This window comes from Otolemur garnettii, unplaced genomic scaffold, assembly GCF_000181295.1.
Source record: "Otolemur garnettii isolate 467f Iridium unplaced genomic scaffold, OtoGar3 scaffold00042, whole genome shotgun sequence".
Classification (NCBI taxonomy): Eukaryota; Metazoa; Chordata; class Mammalia; order Primates; family Galagidae; genus Otolemur; species Otolemur garnettii.
In genome coordinates, this window is record NW_003852437.1 from 470,220 (window position 1) to 492,354 (window position 22,135).

Below are 22,135 nucleotides of genomic sequence, written 5' to 3' on the forward strand. Positions count from 1 at the left end.
AGGAGGCAGCCAAGCCAGGGGTGTTGACAGGGTCCATCGAGGAGCTTCTGGGGCTCCATGGCAAATATCTGTCTGTGGGTTTGAGCCTTCCTCTGTGGTGAGGGTCTGTACCCACATGTCTACAATCCACTGTCTCTACACCTCCAGCTGGCTTCCTGAAAGCCCAGACCTCAATCTCACCGCAAGAGCCAGAGTGAGCAGAAATAGGCTTGAGGCAGATCCTATGCCAGTTTTAAACAGGCAGAAGAGAAAAGTGTTTGAGGCTTGCTGCCACACTTTTCTCAGCAGTTAGAAGTGTGCAGACATGTGCCCATCCACCAATGCAGGGGGACAGCTGCTGCCTTCTCTCTGGTCTCTCATGAGCAGAGCCTAGTTTTGGGTCAGTGATGGTTGGTCACCTGTAGTGGGCCTTATTTCTTGTTCAAGTGGACAATATACAGCCTAAATTGTGGTTTAATTCTTTCAGCTTCTCAGAGTCATAACAGCTAACTCCCTGTAACTATGGAGAGGAATCAATATGAGTTTACAATATCAGATACTTAAAAGGATCCTATGGTGGTTCTTTAGTTTTATTTTGTTTTTAGGGACAGGGTTATATTATGTTACCCATGCTGGTCTCCAACTCCTGGCCTCGAACAATCCTCCTGCCTTGGCCTCCCAAAACCCTGGGGTTACGGGCATGAGCCACTGCACCTGGCCATGGTTCTTTTCTTTCTTTCTTTCTTTCTTTTTTTTTTTTTTTGAGACAGAGTCTCACTTTGTGGCCCTGGGTAGAGTGCTGTGGTATCATAGCTCACAGTAACCTTAAACTCTTGGGCTCAAATGATCCTCTTGCCTTACCTTCCCAAGTAGCTGGGACTATAGGCACCTGCCGCAATGCCCAGCTATTTTTAGAGAGGGGGTTTCACTCTTGCTCAGGCTAGTCTGGAACTCCTGAGCTCAAGCAATCCACTGGCCTCAGCCTCCCAGAACACCAGGATTATAGGTGTGAGCCATCTCATCCAGCTTCATGGTTCTTTTCTTAGTGGAGGCAACTGAGTAACAATTTTTCTGCTCTAAATAATCTCTCCAGTATTTAAGGCACAGAATATTAGGGAGCTCTCCCAAATACTTGTTTACTAGTTGAGCAGATTCCAATATCTTTTTTGAGAAACAATTTTGTGCTGCCGCTGTGAGCCCTGTCCCGTGAAGTATGTGCTGTTTTTCTGGGGTTGAATCCTAATTGGGATCCTTAAATTTCATTACTCAGGGGTGGCACTCAGTAATCTCCTGAGAGAATGAATTTCTTCTTTGATTGATTGCTTTCCCATACCTAAAAAAAATGTTGCTCAGTCATCTAGTGTGAGATCATCCAAGGAGCCCACTGTGTCTCTAGGTTCCGTTGCTTTATTTGGTTAGACAATCGGAGAACACGACTCTTGGACAATGTGGACCCATTTCCCCACCGAAATAACTTCCCTGAGTTGAAGTATGAGGTTATACCCTCAGCTTTTCCTGGAGCTTCCGGTGAGGGCTAGGCATTTCAAGTCTGCCCTGGCCATCTCCTCACAGGATTTGAGTGGAAGGGATTATCTGATGTTATTCAACATGAGGATTGCATTCCCCCTAAAATTTAATACCAGGAAAATATTTGGTTCTCTTGAAAACTCTGCATGCTTTTTGTAGGGCTTTATAAGTTTAGAGGCAACATGTGGTTGTGTAAACATGTTTTGGAGCCTGATGGTCCCGGGTTTCTATTCAGTATAGTTACCCTTACCAAGCCCCTACAAGTGCATCTCACCAGGGGAATAATTACTCCTGGGTCACACAGCTGCTGTGTGGATTAGGATGCTTCAATGTAAAGTACCAGATGTATCATTGGTGCTAAAAAAATGGGAATTGTTATTAGAAAACTCAAGGCTGGAATCAGGTTCCAATGCAGTGATTATTCCAATCTAGCTTTCTAGAACAGTATTCTTTATCTTTCTAATGATTTGATTGCACTTTTTTTTTTTTTGTCACCCTCAATAGAGTTCCCTGACATCACAGCTCACAGCAACTTCAAAGTCTTGGGCTTAAGTGATCCCCTTGCCTCAGCCTCCTGAGTAGCTGGGACTACAGGTGCCTGCCACAGCACCTGGCTACTTTTAGAGATGGGGTCTCTCACTCTGGCTCAGGCTGGTCTTGAACTTTTGAGCTCAGGCAATCTGCCCACCTCGGCCTCCCAGAGTGTTGGGATCACAGGTGTGAACCACTGCACCTGGCATTGATTGCACTTTTAATTTTTATTTTAATTATCCCATTCTCTGCGTTTTAATATTCTCATTTGCTTCAAATGTTCTTTGGAAGACTGGGGAATGGATAAAGCAAGCAGCAAATCTTGGCTAACTGGGGCCCTTCGTACTCCCTCAGCACCAGCTGCCAGGCTCTCAGCCTGACCGGCAGGGTGACCACATGTCTTTGGGCAGGCTACTCCCAAAGACACGGCTGTTTGTTGAGAGCGGGACTGCTATGTGCTTTGATTGTGCTCTTTTCTCTTCTTTTGACCTCTGATGGGCATCCCTCAGTTCAAGAAATGGTCCCAGAATTCTGGATCTGTTTCCTGTCCCTGCTGAGGCTGGTGGCACAATGGGCTGCAGAAGGCTGTGTTCAGGTGGACCTGGGGCCAGACTGCCCTGCCACAGTGAGGGAGAAGCCACTGCCCACTCCATGCTGGGCCATTACCCCCAACACAGGCGAGTGCCCTGGTCCCTCAGGCCAAAGGACTTTATGACTTGCTTGGGATTCCCCCTCTTTTGAAGGCAGGGACTGAGTCCTCTTCCATGCCACATGCCCTGTGCACCCTTCTCTCCCACAGCCAGCTCTGTGTCCTCTCTGTCCCCTGATGCTCTTGCCTCCCGTTTAGCCATGAGGAACAGCTAAGATCAGAGGTGTTTCTCAGGCAGGGGCAGAAGTGGGAGCTGGGAACAGCTGCTCTTGGAGGCTCTCCTGGCTTCCTCCAGCCCCGCAGGAAGCTCTGCTTTGCATGTGGTTGCTGAACTTTGATTCAGTGACTCATGCTGAGGTGCAAACTTCAGGTCCCTTCCCTGGTTTGATTGCTTTATTCCTTTCCTTTTACTTTTTTTTTTTTTAAGCATAATACCTTTGCAGCTGAATGTGACTCGTGACTCCAGCATGCAGGAAGTGAACACTGGCATGAAGTGACTCCTAGTGGCCGTGTGGCACAAGCTGGCTGCCTTCCCCTGACTCCAGTGGCTGCTGTAGGCCTGGCCTCTCTCTGACAGGAGAAAATTGGTGTGAAAGTCGACTAAGCGTCCTTGGAGGAGACCAGCGGGACACACCCTGCTGGTGAGTACATGTCCCCTGGCCATCAGTCAGTGTGGCCAACACCACACAGATATCAGTCTGGGGTTGAGAGTGGAGTGACAGATCTCTGGGGTAGGAGGAAGGTGGGTTAGAGAGCCGTCCTCATCCTCAGTTAAATATTATCCTGAATGATCTGATTCTTACACCCTAAAACATTTTAAGTGCTCAAATAGAAAAATAATGTAAGTACATTTAATTTCTGTTAGGTGAAATCCTTTCTCGTTTTAGCAAAATTGTGTTTAATTTCCAGATGGCTTTGTGGGGGAAAGATTAAGCAGGGGAAGCTCTTCAGTTTAAGTCAAACCTCTGTGGACTTTGAAGACAGTTTAATGTTGAGAAGTCACAAGGAGTAGAACTCTTTGGCATCTTTTGACCCTTTGTCCATGCTCGTGAAGGCACCTTCTCGAACACCTTCACTATCACTCTAGATAGTGATTTGTGTGTGTCTAGTCAGCCTGACCATGGTGAAGACAGTTCTGGCTAATTCCCTGAGGCCATTACAAACCCCAGCTGTGCTCCCCGAGAGTATGAGCCCCTCTCCCAGGTCAGATGATGCCGACTCTGGAGGGCCAATACTGGCACGTGAATAGCTTGGGATGTGGACTTCGGTAGAGTCACTCTGGGATGCAGATCAGGGTTTAAATGGGGCCTGTCTACCTCTAAATAACCCACAACAGTACAAAAGAGCAGGGGACAAGTTTAAGGAGAAAGCAAAAGGCCAACCCATGTTCTCGGCAGCATTATTTACAGTAATAAGAGGCAGAAAGCACTCAGTGTCCTTGCGGGATGAACGGATAAACAAGACGCGGTGTACACCGATAAAGGAATGTTAGCCTCTGAGAGGGAGGAAACCTTGATGCCCACGACAAACATGGATCAAACTTAAGGACGTCATGCTAAGTGTAATAAGCCAGGGACAAAAGGACAGATGCTCTTTGACTCCACTCCTGTGGGCCAGCTGGAGTCATCAAGTTCAGAGACAGAAAGTAGAAGGGCAGTTGCCAGCGCTGGGGAAGAGGAAATGGAGAGTCCCTGTTCAACGGTGGAGAGTTTCAGTTTTGCAGGATGAAGAGTGTTCTGGAGCTGGATGGTGGAGACGGTTGCACAACCACATCAATGTACATAATGCTGCTAACCTCGCCCTTATAATGGTAAATTTTAGGTTGTGTGTATTTTTCCCCAGTTAAAAAAAAATAATGACAAGCTCCCCCGCACCCTGACAGACACCCTAAAAAAGTCCAGGCAACAAAACACAAGTCCCGCGGGCTGAAGTCTTTGCCTCTCGGTGACTTCCTCAAAACTTAACTGACAACTCCACGGGGGGCCTGCAGATCGGAGCTGACCCAGGACATTTCTGCTGGGGCTCTGTGGAGAGCTGGTGGCAGGACATCATGGTGGCTGAGTTCTGGAGCCTGTAGTGTCATGGATTTCCGTGGCGCTGGCAGAGGTGACCCAGGAATGGACTTGGGGGACCAGGGCGCGGGGCTGAATGCGCTCATTTTGAGGCTGGTATGTGTGTGCCCTGCTCAGTGGTGGCCCTTCAGTGGCACCCAAGCATCCAGGGTAGCGCCACTGCCGGAAGTCTAGTCTTTCCTATTCTAGCTGTGGGTCCGTCACCAAAGCCTTTCTTTTCCTCAGTTTCTTCACCTGTGACATGAGTAATGAGGTAGCTCGTTCCCCCTCCCAGAGACGGAGGGCTTTCCAGAGATAATATACAAGGATGCACTTTGCAACCATAAAATGCTGTGCTCCTGGGAGCCCCTGGCTCTCTGCACATCTTAGGACCCTCCTTCTTGTCCTTTTTCAGTTTCTCTTTCTTTCTTTCCCTCAGGACCTTTTCCAGTCAGAGGTTACAGACCTTTGGCCTAGGGGCCCTCATCTGAATGACTGATTCTAGAACACAAAGATCTGATCTGATTCCCCGGGCCCCACCTGTGAAATTCCACCCCCCTTCTCTCCCCTTCCTGCTGTCTCTCCACCTAAACACAACGCCAGGCTCCTGGATTGCTGCCCTTAGGAAGTTTCAAGTGCTGACCATTCTCAGACCTCCTGAGGCAGCTGTGAGGATGTTCTAAGGGTTCTAGTCATCTGAGCTGGACTTCCAGTCAAGGCTGAGGAAGAAAACTGACATGAACTTGTTCATACTTCAAGGTCTTAAAAATAGGAAGGAAAGAGAAGCAGCTCAGAGACCATCCTATCCGCAGGGGAGGGCCTGACCCAAGGCCCCAGCCTCCTGAGAATAGCACCCCACCCCAGGTTCTTCCTTCTTTAGAAGCTTTAAAAGGAAATGAAGTTGACTTTAAAGTTTCAAGGGGGGAGTTTCTGCAGTAGGTGAATACTTTCTGTCAATTTTGTGTGAAAAGAGCTCTCGTGTCCCATGTACAGCCTTTCAAAAGTCTCCTCAGAAAGGAGCCCTGAGCTGTGTGACTCATGGGCTCTGTGGGGCTGCCGCTCTCCCTGCCCCACCTCAGGTGACGGATCCTCGTGTTTCTGTCACACCAGAGTACAAAGCATCAGAGTGAAAATGAGCTCTCCTCCTAGCTGTTCCTTTGTGAGCAAAGAGAAGCCACTGACCCAGCCGTGCTTTGGTTCTTCAGTTTCTGCGATAATGAGATGCTGCCTCCGCCCTGAACGTAACTCAAAGTGGCCGATTATCTTTGGCACCTACTGATGGGCAGTGTCTGCCATTCGCTGGCTATTGACCTTCACTGTGTGGGGCTGAGCCTTGCTTCCCTGCCCGTACCTACCCCATGTTCCCCTGGTGGGAGGTGCACGTAGGGTCTCTATGTGAGCCCTGGAAATGATGAAGAACCACATGAACAGAACTTTGTGTTTTATCTTCCTGTCACCTGTCACTGTCCTTTGTCTCTCCCCCCTGTTTAGTCGCTGCCCTCTTTTCTTTCTCCCACCCCTTCTCCCCGTCCCCCGCTCTCTTGATGAGTGCAGTAGAGTTGCATGGCAGGTGGGGTGGAGGTGGCATGTAGGAGGCTGCCAGGAATGGGAAGGCTGGTACAGTCGGTCCACCCAGGGGCGCAGGTGCTTGGGCAGAGGGAAGAGCCTACATAGAGGCCTTTGTGGTCAGCCCCTGGCATGAGGCTGTTTGCCTAGGCTGGGTGAGTGTCCGTGTCCTCCGTGGAACTGGACCATTCATAGCTGACCCCCAGTCCAAAGGGACAGCCTTCCCCAGAGAGGATTGGTCACCAGGCAGAGAGAAGGTGAGGATAGACTAGGGGCAGATGGCCAAGCGCCGGGAGGGTAGATCGGTCCAACTGTGATGATGCCAGTCCTCATCTGACCCGGGAAAGCCAGGCCCGCCACCACCCAGAGGAGAGAGGCCCCAGCCTTCCCTGGCCCTTTATGGGAAGATAAGCTGCTCCTCACCTGTGTTTTGGAAGCACACTTTGCTAATCGAAAGTATTGTGCTTATCTTCATGATTTATGGCTCACCTGTTGTTTACAATTTTTGTCGGTTTTCCTGAATAGATCGTGAATGAGTTGCAACTGGATTGTATATTATTTTGTTTTCATAGAGCTGGGCCCGGCACAGTGCTGGTGCCAAGTAGGTGAGCAGTAATGTTTGTCAGGGGCGGGAGCGAATGAGCTGGGCACTGTGGTGTGAGTGTGAAGGGAGGGTGTGTCTGGAAAATGCCTGGAAATAGAATCATTGACTAACTGGAGGTAGGAGTGAGGGAAAGAGAGTCAGAGGTGATGCTGAGATTTTCTTCTTTGGGTCTTTGGCGGGGGTGGGGATGAGGAGGGTGGCGGGGAGTGGTGGTGGAAAAAATATTTGAGGAGGGAGGTTAACTTCAGCTTGAACTTTTGTTGTGTTTTATTTATTTTATTTTAAGACAGAATCTCATTCTGTCACTCTGGGTAGAGTGCCATGGCGTCATAGCTCAGAGCAACCTCAAACTCCTGGGTTTGAGTGATCCTCTTGGCTCAGCCTCCTGAATAGGTGGGATTACAGAGGCCCACCACAACATCCAACTTACTTTTCTATTTTTAGTAAAGATGGGGACTTGCTCTTGCGCAGGCTAGTCTGGAATCCCTGAGCTCAGTCAATCCACCTGCCTTGGCCTCCAGAGTGCTAAGATTATAGACGTGAACGACTGTGCCCAGCTATTTATTTTATTTTTTAAAAAATCTATTGAACTTCTCAGATATACCCGGCAGCATGCCAGGTGCTGGTGATTCTGAGGCAGTAGGTCAGAGTACCCAAGGCATTCAGTCTTTTGAGGAAAAGATAAATGTGCTGTTTAAGAGGTGTGAACAAAGTGCTGTGGTAGACGACCAATTTGCTCCTTCTATCTGTGGGGTCAGGGCTCTGAGTGACGTTTGGGCTGAGTTTGCCAAGCCACAGAGAGCACTCCCAGCACAGAGGAAAGCATATGTAGAAGCTCGATGCTGAGCTGGGTGCAGTGGCTCATGCCTATAGTCACGGCTATTCCAGAGGCTGAGATGGGAGGATCATCTGAGGTTCGGAGTTTGAGATCAGCCTGGGCAACATAGCAAGACCGTATCTCTACAAAAAAAATTAAAAAATTAGCCAGGTATGGTGGCCCATGCCTGTAGTCTCAAGTACTCTGGAAATGGGAAGATCATGTGAGCCCAGGATTTTGAGGCTGCAGTGAGGCATGATCTCACCACTGTATTCCAGATTGGGCAATAGAATGAGACCCTGTTACAAAAGACAAACAACGCACCCCCAAAAAACCCAAGAAGAAGCACAGTGATGAGAACATTCTGGAATTCTTAGGGAGCAAGGAAAAGTTCAATAAGGCTTTAGAGAAAGGGTCAGGAGGGCCAGTGGTAGATGATAAGGTTGATAGAAGGGTCAGAGGATATTTCAGAACAGTGGGGTGACATAGACTTGTTCTAGAAATACAGTGCTGGCAGGCTCAGTGCCTGTGGCTCAGTGGTTAGGGCTCCAGCCACATACACCAGGGCTGGAGGGTTTGAACCCGGCCCAGGCCTGCTCAACAATGACGATGACAACATAAAAATAGCCGGGCGATGTGGTGGGCACCTGTAGTCCCAGCTACTTGGGAGGCTGAGGCAAGAGAATTGCTTAAGCCCTAGAGTTTGAGGTTGCTGTGAGCTGTGATGTCATAGCACTCTACTAAGGGTGACATAATGAGATTCTGTCTCAGAAAAAAAAGAAAGAAAAAGAAATACAGTGCTGACAGGCCATGGCAGTTGTCAGGTATGGGATGAAGACAGCAGGGCAGAGGGGTGGGAGGCGCAGGAGGAGGGGGGCTTGTGAGGGCCACACTGAGGGAGGAAAGACACCTGGCTTTCTGCGCGGTGCCCTAGGAGAATGGCAGCCTGTCTGTAGGCCACTACCTGGAGCCAGCTACGTGGAAATACTTGTTGGAATGGCTGTGGATTTAAGAAGAAAACTTTTGGTTTCAGAACTCCTTTACATTCTTAAAAATCAAAGAGCTCCTACCTATCTATTGATGGATATGCATTTAATAGAAACTAAAACTAAGAACTTTTTAAAAAATTCATTAGTTTTTAAATAACAAAACCAGTTACATTGACATAAAAGACATATCTTTATGAAAAATAACCTTATTTTCCAAAACAAAACAAAATTAGTAAGAAGACTGGCACTGATTTACATTTTTGCAAATCTGTTTAATGTCTGCATTTTCATATTTGTTTCTTTATTCAAACTGTTGCAATGTCATATGACACATGGTTTCTAGACTATTCCATCATACACTCATGAGATGATGAGAGTGAAGTCAATAAATTACATCTTATAATTATTATTATAAGAATAATTTTTTTTTTTTTGAGACAGAGCCTCTAGTCCCTGGGTAGAGTGCTGTGGCATCACAGTTCACAGCAACCTCCAGCTCCTGGGCTCAAGCGATTCTCCTGCCTCCACCTCCCAAGTAGCTGGGATTACAGGCGCCTGCCACAACGCCTGGCTATTTTTTGGTTGCAGCTGTCATTCTTGTTTGGTGGGCCTGGGTTGGATTCGAACCCGCCACCTCAGGCGTATGTGGCTAGCGCCTTAGCCACTTGAGCCACAGGCGCCGAGCCTATAAGAATAATTTTTACCTCACAAACTCCCCCCAAAAGTCTTGGGGTTCCCCAAAGTTCCCTGGACTACACTTTGAGAACCACTGTAGTAGGCACTTGGCAAGTGTCTGTTGAATGACAGTTCCCATAGCACTTTATTTAAATACATGCATGGCATTTATCTCACAGATTCATAACTGTGTGTGTGGCTGGTGCTCAGTAGGTGGTGGGAGCCAGGCATATAGTTATGTGGCACTCAGAATATGGGGGCTGGTGGAGGGTCTGGGCAGGGCCCTGACACTGAAGGAGTAAATAGAGAGGAAAGAGCTGGAAGGACTTAGGAGGAGAATGAGGCCAAGCCATACAACCTAAGGAAGCACAGTTTCAAGAAGGGGATGGTCTGTAATTTTTTGATTTAAAATACCAAGTCAGGGAGTGGTCCCCAGTGTCAAAGTGGCAGAGAGGTCATTTGAGGCCAGGGCTCTGAAGATGCTGTTGGAACTGGCAGTAAGCAGGGGACTGGTGACCTTGGGGGCAGTTTTGGTATTTTGGCAGTGGCGCCAGTTGTCAGTGGCCAGGGGAGAGTGGTAGGTGAGCAGGTGGGGACTGGGGCAGAAGCCTCTGTGTCCAGAGGTTGGCTGTGAAATGCCCTTTGCCTACCAGATTGCCGTTATTAGAATCACTCCAGGTTCTGCACTTCTGGGAGAGGCCCGCAGAGAATGCCCAAGTGGGGATCTAGCAGAGATGTGTGAATGATGCAAAGGACTCAGTAGAAGACTAAGCCCTGAAGGTAAAAAAAATAAGGTAGCTGTGCAAGCGTGTTCACTGGGTATGGTTTGTAACACTGAAAAGTGGAAGACAAATTTCCATCATTTGCCAGGCGGGAGAACACCACTCATTCATTCACTCATTCATTAATCCACACATACACATTGAGATTCAGCTATACTAGGCACTGTCGGAAATACTGGGACACAGTGAGCAGCAGAATAGGTCACCTGGCGTGGAAAGATTTTTCCAAAATGCATTTTTAATAAGAAAAACAAGTTTCTGAGTAATATGTATAGTATGACACAATTTTTGTAAAGTAAACCAGAACAACCCTAAAGCACTATTTGTGTGTATTGGCGTGCAGATAGATGCATAGAGAAGGTGCTGGAGAGATGCAAGCCAACGGCAGAGGAGTCAGGGGGGCCGGGGTCTGCATGAAAAGACATTGCATCTTTTTACTCTTTATACTTCTGCCTGTTTGAATTTGGCACTCACAGTAAATGATTCTATCTGAATTTTTAAATGTTTTTTGGAAAATGTAGGTCTTGGTGGGTAGAAAAGAGAGAGAGACCCAGTGTGTCCAGAGAGTTCCTGTTGGTTTGGTCTTATTCTTCCTTCTGAAAATGTCGGTCAGGCTACAGCCCCTTCTGGGGGGCCACCCACAGGTGTAGGCCAGGCAGGGATGGCACACGGGAAGGCTCAAGTTTGGGATAGGACCTTCTGTGCAGAGGCCTCTGTTAATTGCTAGGGAAGGCCACGCAGTGCATAGGGCTGAGTTTGGGGGAGCATGGCCTTTCTGGAAGCAGGATTCACCAGAGGCATCCCTTAGTCACCTAGGGCCACCAGAACAAAGCGCTGCGGTCTGGGGCTTACACGAGGAAGTTCACGGTCTCCGTTCTGAGGCTGAAGTCTGGGTGGAGTGTCTGCACTGTGGCGCGCTGCATCTTCACAAGGTGGTCCCTCTGTGCGCAGCAGTGTCCGAATTTCCTTTTCTTAAAAGGACATCGGTCATTCTGGATTAGGGCCCACCCTAGAGACCTCATTTTAAAAGTCCTGTCTCCAAATACAGTCACACTGGGAGGGACCAGGGCTTGGGGTGAGAGCTTCAACATAGGAATTTGGGGAGGACACAGGTCAGTCCATGACCGAGCCTCGGAAATTTTTCTTTGGCTTGTCCCGAGTGCTGGCTGGGTGCCAGGACGTGTGGCCGGTGTCCCTCAGAACGAGCATTATTAGTAAAAGCAGTGTGATCGCATGTGCGGCTCCCCAACCGCACGGAGCAACCGAAAATCCCCACAGGGACCAGGCTCTGCACGATTTCCTGACAGATAGGACCGGGAGGGAGGGGGCCCCGCCGCCTCCGGGTGACACCTGACGGGCCCTCTCTCCGCAGCTCATGCCCGCGGCGCCCCGGCGGCCGGCGGCCGGGCATGGACCGGCAGAGCAAGATGGACTTCTTCCAGAAGCTGGGCTACGGCCGCGGGGACGTGCTCAGGGTGCTGGGCAAGCTGGGCGAGGGCGCGCTGGTCAACGACGTGCTGCAGGAGCTGATCCGCACCGGCAGCCGCCCGGAGGCCCCGCAGGGCCCGGCCGCGCCCCGGCTCGTGCCCCGGGGCTCCTGCGGGGTCCCGGACGCCGCCCGGCTCGGCCTGGGGGCAGCCCCCGAAGAGGACGGCGGAGGCCCGGCCAGCTCCCTGCGACCCATCGTGATCGACGGCAGCAACGTGGCGATGAGGTAGCCTCCCTTCACCCTGTGCGGGGCGCGGGCCTGGGAACTGTCCCTCTGCCCCACCGTTTGCTCCAAAGAGCTTTGGGAGCCGGGGGATGGGGCTTTGAACCTCTAAGTAGCTGTGCGTCCTTAAGCAAGTCGCTTAACCTCGCTGCACTGCACTTTCTCCATCTGTCTGATTGAGATAGAACCTCCCTAGAGGGTAGTTGTGAGAATCTGAGCTGCACAAAATACCAGGATGGTGCCTGACACGGAGTAAGTGTTCTGGAGGGGAGCTGTTCTCTATGCAGGCAGGGGAGCAGCCTTCTACCGGCGAGGCGGTGGTAACGGGGGAAGAGTCGAGGCAGGACTCCAGGAGTTGGCAGATACGGGCCGCTTGTCTGGAGTCTGTCCCTAAGCATTGGGGAGACTCTGCAAACAGTGGTTTATTTCCTCTTCAGTGAAAGAGACGGGTAGACACCGCTTCTGTGTCTCACAAGGGAGGGAGGACCAGGTGGGAAGACATACTTTAGTGGCTGGAAGCCTTCTGTGGAGTAGGGGTTCCCTTGCTAGGTGGGAGAGAGGTGTTTGTGGCCCCCAAACTGCGAACATTGGCTAATGTCATCTCCTTGTGTTTTGAGGACTGCAGCGTGGTTTGTTTCTTGGTTTGTTCCTTGGTCTCTCTTGGCTGAGCTCCCCTGTAAGGGAGTCTCTGCAGCCTCCCCCAACTCTTCTCTGGGCCAGGAAGGGCATTGCTCAAACAAGTGGATTATTCTACCACTTGGTTTAGTTAGGAAATTGTTCACTCACAGAGGTGAATACATTGCTTCCCCTTTCGAAAGCTGAGTACTCCCACCCACAAGTGGGAATCCAGAAAAGCAGTTGTCTTCAGCACCCAGTGAGGAAACAGAGGAGTCCAGAGTTTTCCCGGGCATTTGGGCACCCTTTGGAGTTAGCATTGCAGGGCAGAAGTTTGAAATGGTTCAACCCAAGATGGCCCAGCCTTGGGGGCTGTCCCTACACGCTCTTTGTGGTGTATCCTGAGAGTGTTAAAGGCTTTGAATGTAAGATGATGTTGCTTAAATCCAAGACCTTCCCAGCCCTGAGATTATATGAACTCTGTGGTTCCAAATCCCAATAGCAGAAAAGATTTAAAAAGACTTCTCCAGGGGAGAAATGTCAGCATTCTCTCTTTGGGGACCAGGCCATTTTTTAGGAATGGTGGTGGGTTCTCTTTTGATGGGAGGCCCTGTTATTACTTGGAATTCAAACTTAAACCACATCCTGTATTTGCACATAACCATAATGTGTCCTGGGTAGATCTGTTAGTCTCCCCATGTATTCCCCCCTCTCCTACAATGAGAACCATTTTAATGTCTTCATGTTCAATCTGTGTGGGTTACAAATGGAAACCATCACTCAGACTTCTTATGAAGAACGTCAGAGCATAACTGTATTCACACACTGGCTGCCTCCAAAACACCTCAGCTAACCACAAGACAGTACCTGTGTGCCTTCTCTGTGTGTGTACATATAGGGGTGCACACACATATCTGTGTACATACGCAAACAGCTCCCCCTGGACCCCGTCACCAAACCCCAGTAGTGAGGAAAAAGAGACAAATTGCACAGCAGCCACCTAATCGTTAATTTAATTTGTCCCTTTCAAAGGCAGGTTCTAAGAAAGAGTGGGCGTCCTGGGTTCTACCTATCCCCTTCCCTTTCCATAGCCATGTCTGTGATGTCTTCCTACAAGAGTTTCAACAGGACACATGTCTCTCAGGGTCTGCCAGATCCTCAGTCGTGAAAGAGACTGAAGTGAGTCCTCACCTTTTACAGGGAAAGGATGTTTGAAACCCAAAATGTTGTCTCGTTATTATCTGTTGACCTCAAAATTCAATTAACCTCAGAAACACAGTTTCTGAAAATTCTCTTTCACTGTTTTGTAGTATTGCCGACATTGCCATTTTCTGGGTTTTTGTTTTTCCCTTTCTTTGAGACAGAGTCTCACTATGTCACCCTCGGTAGAGGCCGTGGTGTCACAGCTCACAGCAACCTCAAATTCTTGGGTGGAAGCAATTCTCTTGCCTCAGCCTCCCAAGTAGTTGGGACTACAGGCACCCGCCACAACACCTGGCTATTTTTTTTGGTTGCAGTTGTCATTGTTTTAGTTGGCCACAGGCCGGGTTCAAACCCACCAGCCCTGGTGTATGAGGCCAGCGCCCTACCCACTGAGCTACGGGCGCCACCTCCCCGTTTTTATTAGACAGAGTTTTATTCATTCTGTCCCCCAGGCTAGAGTACAGAGAGCACATCGTAGCTCATTGCAACCTTAAACACCTAGGCTCAAGTGAGCTTCCTGCCACAGCCTCCCACATAGCTGGGGGCTATAGGCATGTGCTACCACGCTAGCTAATTTTTCTATTTTTAGTAGATGGGGGTCTCATTCTTCCTCAGGATGGTCTCAAACCCCTTGCCTCAATAATCTTCCTTCCCAGAGTGCTGGGATTCTAGGCATGAGCCTCTGCAGCTGGCCCATTTTTTGTTTTTGAAGGTGATAGTGCTTTACGTGCTGGCTGGCCCTGGAGTGATGAGGAGAGCTGAAAGCCTCTCCCATCCTGAGCAGATGAGAAGAATGTCACTTCCTGGCAGGCTGTGGCTGTGTTCCCTGGAGCTGAGGGTGGGCTTCTGGAAGCCCTGGGGAAGAGTCGTTTTCTTGTCTTTTCCACCTTCCAGAGACTGCCTGCATTCCTTGGCACGTGGTCCCCTCTTTTTTCAAAGCCAGCAATGTTCTGAAATGATGCACACTATGTTGCATGTGTACGTGCATTTCTGTTTCTCTGGGGAAAGAGTCATTGCTGGGGAACGATTCATACTTAAAGGATCTATGACCCTAAAATGCTGGAACCACTGGTGTAGAGCAGGAAGTTACAGAGAATATCATGCTCTATGGTCAGAGATTTTTTTTTCCTGTGTCTTTTGGGAGGCACTAAGCCCCCTGCCCCGTGTTAACACAGAGAATGTGAGAGGGGCCAGCAGTCCTTGTATGGAAACCTCTCAGTCACACAGGACTGGAGTTGATGGGCTTGGCCAAGGTTAACACTGGATTAGTCAGCATGCTCCCCATAGGTAGAAGTTACCATAGGCACCATAGGTAGAAGTTGCCATGGGCTTCTCTTCCCAGTGCTTCAGTTCATTTAACCCAAAGTGTTTTGTCATGGCTGAACCTAGAAACCGGGCTGCTGCTCTCTGGAGGTCAGCAGAGTGGGTCACTAGCCAAGTGCTTTTTGTACAAAATGGGCTCTTACAAATGCGACTGATGGCATCATCTACTATTTCATAAGGGATGGGTCAATGTAAGAATTCTAAGCCAAAACAGGGGAGAGCTTGTGACAGGAACCCAGGCAGCAGATCTTATGACTGCCCTTGGTTTTGTGGGACCTCTTGCTGTAACCCACATAACACGCTGGGAAGGTCAGAGGCAGGGGACAGAACACAGGCACCGCTAGCCCAGGGCCATACAATACAACTCCCTGACACAGGGGAGAGTGCCATACCTACTCTGTCCCTTAGGGTGGCCACTCGCCACCCACATGCAGCTATCGGGCACCTGACCCGTGTCTAGCGTAACCAAGGAGCTGAATTCTAAATTATTTTTTAAATTAATCTGAATTTTAAATGTGACTAGCCACATGTGGTAGTGGCTATTCCTGGACTATACAGCTCTCCCTTTTCAGCCTTCTAGCTGTGTAGCCTCAAGAGAGTCACCTGACTTAAAACAACTTTTTTTTTTGATACAGGGTCTTACTCTGTTGTCCAGGCTGGAGTGCAATAATGTGATCATAGCTCACTGCAAGCTCCACCTCCTGGGCTCAAACAGTCTTCCTGCTTTGGTCTCCCAAAGTGCAGAGATTAGAGGCGTGAGCCACCAAGACAGGCCTACCTGACTTTTTTGAGCTCTATTTACAGAACTTAGAGGTTGGACCAAAATAACCTTAAATAGATTTTTATCTCTAATATGCTAAGATTCAGAGTAGTTATTTTTATTTTTAGGTTTTTGAGACAGTCTCGCTCTGTCACCCAGGCTAGAGTGCAGTAGTGTCATCAGAGCTGATAGCAACCTCAAACTCCTGGGCTCAAGGGATCTTTCTACTTCAGCCTTTTAAGTAGCCAGGATTACAGGCTCAGGCCATCTAGTTGGGTTAATTTTTCTATTTTTAGTAGAGATGGGGTCTTGCTCTTGCTCAGACTGGTCTTGAACTCCTGTCCCAAAGCAATTTTCCCACTTTGGCTTCCCAAAGTGGTAGGATTATAGGCGAGAGCCACCATACCCCGCCCACGGTGGATATTTTATATATGCTTGAAAGAAGTAACTACATTTTTTCTTATAAAGGAATTTCTCTACTACTTTAGAGGTTCAGAGAGAATGAGTAACTTGCCTGAGGTCCCAGAGCAATAAGGGGCAACTTGGATTCAGCAGCTTGTCCAGTGTCTCAAATTATCCCCAGGGGTTCCCATTCCTCCTACTCTTTCCCAGTCTGGTCTTAGAAAGGGCTGCAGGGTGGGAGACCCTGACCCCAGAGGCCTTTGTTCTAGAGCCAGACCTCTTGCCCTGCAGAGTGAGCCTGGTGAGGCCTCCACTCTCCCTTGCTAAGGGCCCTTTGCAAGGCTGGTGCCAGGACCCATTCCTGCTGCTGCCAAAGGGCTGGGGCCCCTCAGGCCATCACATGGGTGGGGAATAGTAGCTCTGGTTGACAGGCAGCCTGCAGACTGATTTCCAAGTCCAGTCTCCATCCCTTTAAGAGAGATAAGAGAGACAAGAGACACAGAGAGGTCAGGAGCTTGGGTCACTCAGCTGCATCCCCGTGTCAATAGACATGTGGCCCTAAGAAAAATGTCCAGCAGTATTTTTTTTTTTTAAAGTCGGCTTTCACTGAAGGCATCTGAAAAGCTGCATGGTGGTGTCTGGGAAGAACCCGAGTTCTCAGGAGCCAACTCTTGCAGCATTTCCTTGCCTGGGACAAGCCAACTCACAAGTGGCCAACCTGTTTTACATTCTGTAGGCAAATCTAGAAAAGGCAGGATTGGAAGCACAAGCGTGGGGGAAACCACCTGCTAATTTCACATCCTCTTACTGCCCCAGAGCAGGGTGTCATTCGACTGTGTCCTCATTTTGGAGGGTACCGGGCTTTTTGTTTGAGTTAACACTTTTAAACTCTTAGAAAACTCAGAAGACTCTGGCTTATTCTAGAGTCAGTGAGGAGAGAGTTCAGGTTGCAGCCATGCCTCTCTCAGTTTTCAACATGCCCCTTCCAGTGGGTCTTGAGTTGGTGGAAAAGAGATGTGTGGGGGATTTACATAGGGGCTGGGGCTGGATCTGTTTCTGAGCCCCTGAATCTGCTCTGCCTTAGCCTTGAGCTCCTATCTGTCTGCACTCATTTCTCCTCCGATAAGATGAGAACCTAGAGCAGCCCCTGCTCACCAGCTTTCTTCCCCCTAACTTGAGCTGAAGAGGGATCGCCTGGTAAGAGGGGTCAGAGTGTTTGCAGTTTAACCCCAAAGAAGAAACAGAGAAAACAGAGTGTCCTTTCATACCCAGACCCCTCAGGAATCTTGTGCATCTTCCCTCTCACAGCCACAAGCTTGCTCCCCACAGGGCTGTTTTGTCTCTAACTTCTGCAGGGACTTCTTGGGCTGCAGTTGAAGACACAGTGGTTTGCAATAAGATTGTCTAGTTACTGTAAATGACAGGCTTTCTAACTGTGGCTGCCCCAGGCACTGTTGTCCTGTAGGCAAAATTTGCTTCCGGCACCAACCCACTTCCCCTTTCCACCCTCCTGGCATTCGCAGCCTCCTGTTTCCTCTTCCTAGGGCCTTGGGAGCGAGTCCTCAGTGCCGGACCTGCTGTGAGCCTGTGTAGGTGTGGAAGGCTGCCAGGAGATCAGAGAGCAGGGCGTGTTTATTTGCTTCAGCTTCCATAAGGGTAAAACGAGGATGAAGGTCACTTCCTCAAGAGCGTGGTGTAATGATTTAATGAGATAAAATGTTTAGAGTGGGCTGGCAAACAGAACTCTCTAGAGACCTTAAAAATGAGCTTCAAGAAGCTGGGTGATGTCTCTCCTCAGCACCCAGCACACAGCCTTATTGTAGCCGAGTTCGTAAGTTGCCGTTGTGTCCATGAAGGAAGGCCCAGACGAGTGGGTGCTCTTGGGGTCTGCTTTTCCGTCTGAGTGCTGGGAGTTGGCCCCAGGGCTCCTGGGGGTGCCTTACTGCCAGACTGGGAGCCCTGCTGGGGTTCAAGGAAAATAGAAGGGGCTGCTTCATGAAAGCCAAGGGAAGGGGGCAGCCGAGCGACCCCTGAAGACGTCCCTTAGACTTGGTCACTGGGACAGTGAGGTTTGGCTGGAGGGAGACAAGTGAATAGATTTGCAATATTGAGAAGGCAAAATCAACTGACTTAGCCGTGGATGGGACAGGGCCTGGCTGCAAATTAGCTCGTTCTCCCCTCACCACTTTCCTCCAACCCCCCAGCTTCCAGCAGCCCTGTGCGCTGGTGGTGCCCTGCCTCCACCCACAACTGCAGTCCATTCACTCCCCTCCTTCTCCTGATCTTCCTCCTCACCTCCCCAGGAAAGGGTCCCCTGACCCCTCAGACCCCATCCAGCACTAGTGTAACAACTAATGACACCCTTCCCCCCACTGTACCCCCCAACCACATGAAGCAACCCCTTCTATTTTCCTTCTACTTCTCTGACACATCCCTTCTGTCCCTTGCATAATATTGTCCTCCTCCACTTGCTAAATTGAGTTGCTACATTCCACATTTCTTCTAGGCCCAACCCTGGGCCACTCCCTTTCTCTCCAGGCAGTCAGGTAATTTCCTTAGTGCTGTGGATCCAGTAGAGTTGACCTGCGACTTTTATCACTCAGGCCTCTGCCTGAACCTTTGCTGTTTCCTTAAGCTCTCCGATTAGAGGAGATTGCAAGGAAACAGCTCAATGGTAGCCAAAACCAGACTCGTGATCTTTCCTGTGGAACCTTTTCCCTTCAGAATTCCCTGTGTCAGCCACAGCTCACCATCATCCTTGATGTCTTCTCTGTCACCCCAACATCCATCAGTCACCAGGTTCTGCAGATTTTACCTTCCAAATATTTCTCAAGTTCACCTGCCTTTCTCCCTCATCCGCCATGAGCTCTGTCCAAGTCATCATCAATCTTTGCTCTGGTGACTACAACAGTTTAACTGGTACTCTACACCTGGTCTTGCTCCCTACTAATGTATTGTCCTCTGTGCTGCCAGATTGGGCTTCTTGAATGAAAATCACATCACATCACATCACATCATATCACACGTATCTCCAATCTTAAACTCCTGCTATGGCTTCTTGTTCTGCTTAGGAAAAAGGAAAAGTCTTCAGTCAGGCCCTTGAGGCCCTGCTGTTCTCACACCACTGTCTATTCATTGCCTCTGTTCTGTCATTGGTGGAATTTGTGAGGCATTGGCCTCCTTGCTTGAACTTGGGACGCCCATTAACACATTTACAACCATCTGTCATGGTGAGAACAGTTCTGCAGATGGCTTCTCCTATCCACTTGGGGTCATCCTTGTTAGCTTCAGCTGAAGAGAGGAATCTTGTCTGTCAATCTTTGGAATGTATTGCCCTCAGAGCCCAAGACGCTCTGTGTCCTTATCACAACTACGCAGTTCTAGTTAAGGGGTAGATTTTGAGAATGAAAGAATGAACTGCCTTTAAAATGCCAATTTGCCAAGTTCCTTCGATTATGAGATTGGGATCCAGGGTATTCCAGGAACACTTTCTGTGTCTCTAACCAATTTCTTTGTTTTCTCATTGCAGCCATGGAAATAAAGAAATCTTCTCTTGCCGAGGAATCCAGCTGGCTGTGGACTGGTTCAGGGACAGAGGACACACCTACATCAAAGTTTTTGTCCCATCCTGGAGGAAAGAGCCACCAAGAGCTGATACTCCTATAAGAGGTATGTTGGGGTAGACATGTGCCCAAGAGGCGCCACACATACTTCTTGATAGCACTCCTCACGATGGTAATCAATTACCTATTTAATTATTTGTTTAATGATATCTGTCTTCTTTACTGCACTGTAAGCTCCATGAAGTCACTGATTACTGCCATGGACCTAGCACCTAGCATGATTCCTGCATATACTATATGTTCAGCAAATAGTTGTTTAATAGGTGAATGAATTCACCTTAAATTTGTTTTAGGTGTGAATGATTACTCTTTAAGTGTGAATGACTAAGTTTCAAAAGGAATTGTGTCTGATGACTTTTAACACTTGAGGGAAGATTGGATATACATTCCACCCCAAATAGTATACAGGATTTGAAAGAGACATTTATTCAGTCAGGTAATATTTATTTACAAATACCTAGCCCAATCTCTTCATCTAAGAGAAAAAAAAAAAAAAAAGGAAAATGAAGACCTAGGGAATTCTTTATTTTTAATGAAGCCAGGGATTGAACTTGAGTTGGAAGAGGCGAGTCCAGTCTCAAAATAGAGGACCATGATCCAAAGGAACCAGAGCAGTTGAGAAAACTGTTTATTGGTGGTCTGAGCTTTGAAACTACAGAAGATAGTTTAAGAGAACATTTTGAGAAATGGGGCACATTCACAGATTGTGTGGTAGTGAGAGATCCCCAAACAAAATGTTCCAGGGGCTTTGTTTTGTGTGGGAGAGGTGGATGCAGCAATGTGTGCTCGACCACACAAGGTCGATGGGCGTGTTGTGGAACCAAAGAGAGCTGTTTCAAGAGAGGATTCTGTAAACCCTGGTGCCCATCTCACACTGAAGAAAATTTTTCTTGGTGGCGTTAAAAAAGATACAGAAGAATATAATTTGAGAGACTACTTTGAAAAGTCTGGCAAGATTGAAACCACAGAGGTTATGGAAGACAGGCAGAGTGGAAAAAAGAGAGGATTTGCTTTTGTAACTTTTGATGATCATGATACTGTTGATAAAATTGTTGTTCAGAAATACCCCACTATTAATGGGCATAATTGTGAAGTGAAAAAGGCCCTTTCTAAATAAGAGATGCAGTCTGCTGAATCACAAAGAGGTCGTGGAGGTGGATCTGGCAACTTTATGCGTCGGGGAGGAAACTTTGGAGGTGAAGGAGGTAATTTTGGCTGTGGTGGAAACTTTGGTGGGAGAGGAGGATATGGTGGTGGAGGTGGTGGCAGCAGAGGTAGTTATGGAGGAGGCGATGGTGGATACAATGGATTTGGAGGTGACAGTGGGAACTATGGCGGTGGTCTTGGTTACAGTAGTAAAGGGGGCTATGGTGATGGTGGACCAGGATATGGAAACCAAGCTGGTGGATATAGTGGTGGAGGAGGATATGATGGTTACAATGAAGGAAGAAATTTTGGAGGTGGTAACTATGGTGGTGGTGGGAACTATAATGATTTATAGTGGACAACAGCAATTAAATTATGGACCCATGAAAGGGGGCAGTTTTGGTGGAAGAAGCTCGGGCAGTCCATATGGTGGTGGTTATGGATCCGGTGGTGGAAGTGGTGAAAATGGTAGCAGAAGGTTCTAAAAACAACAGAAAAGGGCTACAGTTCTTAGCAGGAGAGAGAGCGAGGAGTTGTCAGGAAAGGTGCAGGTTACTTTGAGACAGTCGTCCCAAATGCATTAGAGGAACTGTAAAAATCTGCCACAGCAGGAATGATGATCCATAGTCAGAAAAGTTACTGCAGCTTAAACAGGAAACCCTTCTTGTTCAGGACTGTCATGGCCTCAGTTTGGAAAAAGTGCAGCCATTGATTAATGCAATGTAGTGTCAATCAGATGTACATTCCTGAGGTCTTTTATCTGTTGTAGCTTTGTCTTTGTCTTTTTCTTTTCATTATATCAGGTATATTGCCCTGTAAATTGTGGTCATGCTACCAGGAATAAAAAATTAAGGAATTAAAAAAAAATAAAGCCAGGAATATTTTAAGCCACAAATATTAGAAGACTATGATTTATTTCATTATTTCTTTCTTTCTTAGGACAACTCATGGCATGTAATATGGTCTAAATAAACAGGTTTTTGTTTTTTTATTTGGCTTTCTGATGTAGGTTGAGTATCCTTTATCCAAAATGCTTCCGACCAGAAGTGTTTTGGATTTGGGGATATTTACCTCCTGGTTGAGCATCTCTGATTTGAAAATCCAAAGTCTGAAGTGTTGCAAGGAGTATTTCCTAATTATGGGCTGCTACATACTTAAATCCCAGTTAGCCCAAGAGCTATA

The 22,135-nt window shown here is 48.3% G+C and overlaps 2 protein-coding genes across 2 annotated transcripts in view; both read left to right on the forward strand.

Moving 5' to 3' along the window:
* Positions 1–3,127: 3,127 nt before the first annotated feature.
* ZC3H12D (zinc finger CCCH-type containing 12D) overlaps positions 3,128–22,135 on the forward strand; it is a 28,239-nt gene continuing 9,231 nt past the window's right edge. Inside the window, exons 1-3 of the mRNA XM_003790325.3 lie at positions 3,128–3,327; positions 11,543–11,884; positions 19,714–19,853. Coding sequence (XP_003790373.1) covers positions 11,580–11,884; positions 19,714–19,853 — 445 coding nt within the window. The 5' untranslated portion in view covers positions 3,128–3,327; positions 11,543–11,579. The remainder of the gene's footprint in view (positions 3,328–11,542; positions 11,885–19,713; positions 19,854–22,135) is intronic.
* On the forward strand, positions 20,738–21,805 carry LOC111725495. Its single transcript, XM_023513521.1, has one exon. It carries the CDS (start codon positions 21,055–21,057, stop codon positions 21,436–21,438), a length of 384 nt encoding a protein of 127 aa, XP_023369289.1. The 5' UTR covers positions 20,738–21,054; the 3' UTR covers positions 21,439–21,805.

Coding starts and splice junctions, on each gene's coding strand:
- LOC111725495 (XM_023513521.1), top strand. CDS start 21,055: ATGGTGGTGGAGGTGGTGGCAGCAGAGGTAGTTATGGAGGAGGCGATG.